The 4,052-nt window shown below is 45.5% G+C and overlaps 1 protein-coding gene across 1 annotated transcript; it reads left to right on the top strand.

Moving 5' to 3' along the window:
* Positions 1 to 898: 898 nt before the first annotated feature.
* On the top strand, positions 899 to 4,028 carry LOC124030850 (glycerol-3-phosphate dehydrogenase, mitochondrial-like; the record flags this gene model as incomplete). Its single annotated transcript, XM_046342009.1, has 4 exons — positions 899 to 1,066; positions 3,237 to 3,401; positions 3,489 to 3,633; positions 3,835 to 4,028. Coding segments are annotated over exons 1-4 (631 nt in total), but the record flags the coding sequence as incomplete, so codon positions are not given.
* Positions 4,029 to 4,052: the final 24 nt, after the last annotated feature.

Genomic DNA, 4,052 nt, shown 5'->3' with positions numbered 1-4,052 from the left:
GGTGGGGCAGAGCTTTGTACGTATCTCTGTGTGTGGAGTAAAGGTGGTCTAGAGTATTTTTACATCTGGCTGCACATGACATGCTGGTAAAAATTTGATAAAACTGATTTAAGTTACCTGCATCAAAGTCCACTAGGAGCACGCTTCTGGGTGAAACATTTTTCTTGTGGCGGCGCCATAGAGTTGGTTGAGTGGTCTTAGTGCCAGCATCGATCTGTGGTAGTAAATAAACGGCTCACCACGAATAATATAGATAGTGTGGTCTACTGCTTATCTTAAGGTACTCTACCACAGGTGAGCAGCCTCAAACTTCTTTAATATTAGACATTGCGCACCAGCTATTATTGACAAAAGACCCCCCTCGTCTTACAGTCGTAGCTTCTCTGTTCTGCCAGTGTGAGAAATCCTCCAGCTCTGTATTATCCGTGTCGTTGTTCAGCTACGACTCGTTGAAGCTTTTATAAGATATTTGCAGTTCTTAATGTCTGTTTGGTAGAATATTAAATGTCGTAGGTCATCAATTTGATTTTCAATTGCATATTGTAAGTAGAATTGATGGCAGTGGGAGTTTGCACTGGCTGCCTACGGATTCTCAAAAGGCAGCCCGATCTGCATCATCTTTTCCTCGTCTTTTTCTTCATGCAAATGAAGAGGATCTGGAGCCTGTTCCCAGGAGTGCAGTAAATCTAATCCCAGTTCTGATATCCAGAAGATATTTTCGGTCATAGAGACTGGTAGCATTATGTACATTATGTACAAAATAAGTTCAATAATAGGTACAAACAACACAAAATGGCACAATTGTTACAGGCATGTAAGAACGTCAGCCATCCCCTTCAGCGCCATCTTAGATGAACTACTGGGCTGGTATAAAGATGTTGTACTGTATTATCTGTTTATAGATGGTGGCAGCTGCCATACTACTGGGCTGGTATAAAGATGTACGACCTGGTAGCTGGAGGCCAGTGTCTGAAGAGCAGTTATGTCCTCAGTAAGAACAAGGCTCTGGAACTCTTCCCCATGCTGAAGAAAGACAAACTGGTGGGAGCCATCGTCTACTATGATGGTGAGTATCTCATTATTATCTTCATTGAAAGGGCTTTTTAGTCCAGGAGTAGGTTTAGTCTGGATCCGGGTAACTGGTCCGAAATGTGTTACACTCACTGTAAGTCTCTCTGGATAACAGTGTCTCTGCTAAATGACTTAAGATGTATAAGTGTTGTTGGACATACCAACACTTCAGTCAGTAATACTCCGATAGGATGGTAATAACCGTCTCATTTATCAAGATGCTTTTCTTCTGTTTGCTAAGTGGGCTATGTCTAGGGCCGGTTTGCCATACATTAAGAATTCACACTGTTATTAAACAAAACAAAACTCATGTTCATAAAAATACTGCCTTTTTCCCAACAGTAACAAAATCATTTTTCTTTAGTGTGGGTGTGATTGAATGTGACCCAAGTCAACAACAAGACAAGAACAAGGCAGCCGGTGGCCATCAGATCTCACATGTCCATTGATGCCTGAACCAATGCGTCTGCGAGCAGCTTGTGCTCTCTATGTGCCTTGGGCCAAGGCTGTGTAGTGTGTGCGTGGCCTGGATTGGCACGGAGACAACCAATCAGATGTTCCGGCTCTATCTGGGTGGACTCTGTGCAGAGAGCGTCCCATTAGTTGACTGGAGGCCTCTCTTTTTCAAACCAACAACAGCCAACTCTGTGTCTGAAGGCTATCTGAATCAGTCAGTCTACATTTAGATTCTACTAGGTTTCTCCAAGAGTGGAAAGACAACCTCTTCTCTGAGGGGGATAATATACCAGGCCAGATACCTGAGCAACAGTTCATCACATTTACTCACTTGACTTTCTAAGGAAGAGTGAGGCATGCTGATATTTTTTTAGCATTTTGTTTATTTTAATGCATTTTGTTTATTGCTCATTTGAAATGTGCAGAACATATTTGTAGCTTAACATTTCGTCCAGGCAGCATGTTTGTGTGTGTATTGTCTCTGGGTGTGCTGACTGTCCTACAGCAAACAGAGAGAATATTCTGAGGGGTTTTGTGTTGGGTTGAAGCAGCATTGTTGGGTTGGTTTGTACCCCTCCCCCCCCAGGAGGCTGAGGGGGTCTTTTCTCTCCAATTATTCCGTCTGGAACAATCACGGCCGTGACATTTCAAAAGCTGACCTTCTCTGCTACTGCGGCTCAGAGAAGAGGAGAGCAGTACCGTGGTCTGACTGTCAGACTGCTCTGTCTCCTCTTGTTCTTCACCCTGCCGGGTGGGATCTTAGACTTCACCAGCGTTACTCATTTCCCAGGAGACCAGTGTGGTCACACACACACACACACACACACACACACACACACACACACACACACACACACACACACACACACACACACACACACAGAGAGACAGGAGTCCTCATCCTTACTAGTTCATTCTGCACAAGTGTGTAGTTGTATTTTTTCAGCAAGCAACCATAAACTGGTTTGTTGGACGTATCATATTTTGGGTTAACGACAGGGTCTCCAGTCATACCTTCTGCTGCCTAATGTGAGGCATCAGCCCAGCCAAGCACACCCCAGCCCCACGTCAGCCCACCCCAAGCCAGCACTGCACAGCCCAGCCCTGGCTGGCTGTCCCATCCCACAAGCTCCCTGACTAGTGATTTGAGTAGCACCAGCAGGCATTGCTTAGGACCGGGCCTTGAGGGCAGCAATGAACCAAATGCCCCTGCAAGGGATTCCCACACATTAGATACACCACAGCCACACTGCACTTCAAAGGTCCGTTCCAAATTCTTGAAGATGCAATATTTAACTTTTGGGCAACCTGACCAAATGCACATAGAAATGTGAGTTATAGATCTGTCATTCTCAGTGAAAGAAAGTCTAAGAAGCGGTAGATCTGTTCTGTGTGTGCTATTTCTATGCTTCTATTCTTAAGTTTAGTTTTTGCGTCTTTCTACTTTGGGTTTTGTACACCAGCTTCAAACAGCTGAAAATATTATATTTTTGTTTATGGAAAATATATTTCACAGCGGTTTAGATGGTACAATGATTCTCTACACTATAATTGCTTGTTTTGGCACATAAACTGGCTGACTTTTACGAATTTTTCACAACCAGGAAATGGCGGAACAATTCTGCAAAGAGCACCTCTAAGGAAATCTTCCTTCTTTGTTTCTATTTCTCTTCGACCCCCTCCTATCGTCCCCCTTCCCCCCGCTACAGGACAGCATAACGATGCTCGTATGAACCTGGCGATCGCCCTGACAGCAGCCAGACATGGTGCCGCCATCGCTAACTACACAGAGGTGGTCCACCTGCTGAAGAAAACAGACGCAGGGACGGGCAAGGAGAAGGTCTGTGGGGCGCGCTGCAGGGACGTTATCACAGGTACACACACTTGTATGTGCACACACACACACACGAAGACACAGTATGACAGTGGTTTTTGACTGAAACAGTTATGATCTCTCACAGGAAATGAATTTGACGTCAGAGCCAAATGTGTCATTAACGCCACGGGACCGTTCACGGACTCTCTGAGGAAGATGGACGACGGGAAAAACACTAACATCTGCCAGCCCAGTGCTGGGGTTCACATAGTTATCCCTGGTTATTACAGGTACAGTACAGGGACAGCACCACACTGTCACACCTTCACACCAGTTACATTTAGGTCATGAATTGAAATTCAACTCATGAATTGAAAATTGTAATTTATTTTTAATGAGGGAATTTCAATTCAGCAGCGCTGACCAACCAGGTCTTCCTAAATGTAGTTGTCATTTCCATAGCCCCTCCTCCCTCTGCCCTGTTCTTGTAGTCCTGACAACATGGGTCTCCTGGACCCGGCAACCAGCGACGGCCGTGTCATCTTCTTCCTGCCCTGGGAGAAGATGACCATAGCCGGGACGACGGACACGCCCACTGACATCACCGCCCACCCCATCCCCAGGGAGGAAGACATCAACTTCATCCTGAACGAAGTCCGCAACTACCTCAGCCCTGATGTAGAGGGTAAGTAACCCCCAAACTACCTCT

The sequence above is a fragment of the Oncorhynchus gorbuscha genome, unplaced genomic scaffold, assembly GCF_021184085.1.
Source record: "Oncorhynchus gorbuscha isolate QuinsamMale2020 ecotype Even-year unplaced genomic scaffold, OgorEven_v1.0 Un_scaffold_17086, whole genome shotgun sequence".
NCBI classification, from domain to species: domain Eukaryota; kingdom Metazoa; phylum Chordata; class Actinopteri; order Salmoniformes; family Salmonidae; genus Oncorhynchus; species Oncorhynchus gorbuscha.
Note: the sequence above shows the minus strand (reverse complement) of the source record. Positions and strands in the feature narration are given on the sequence as shown.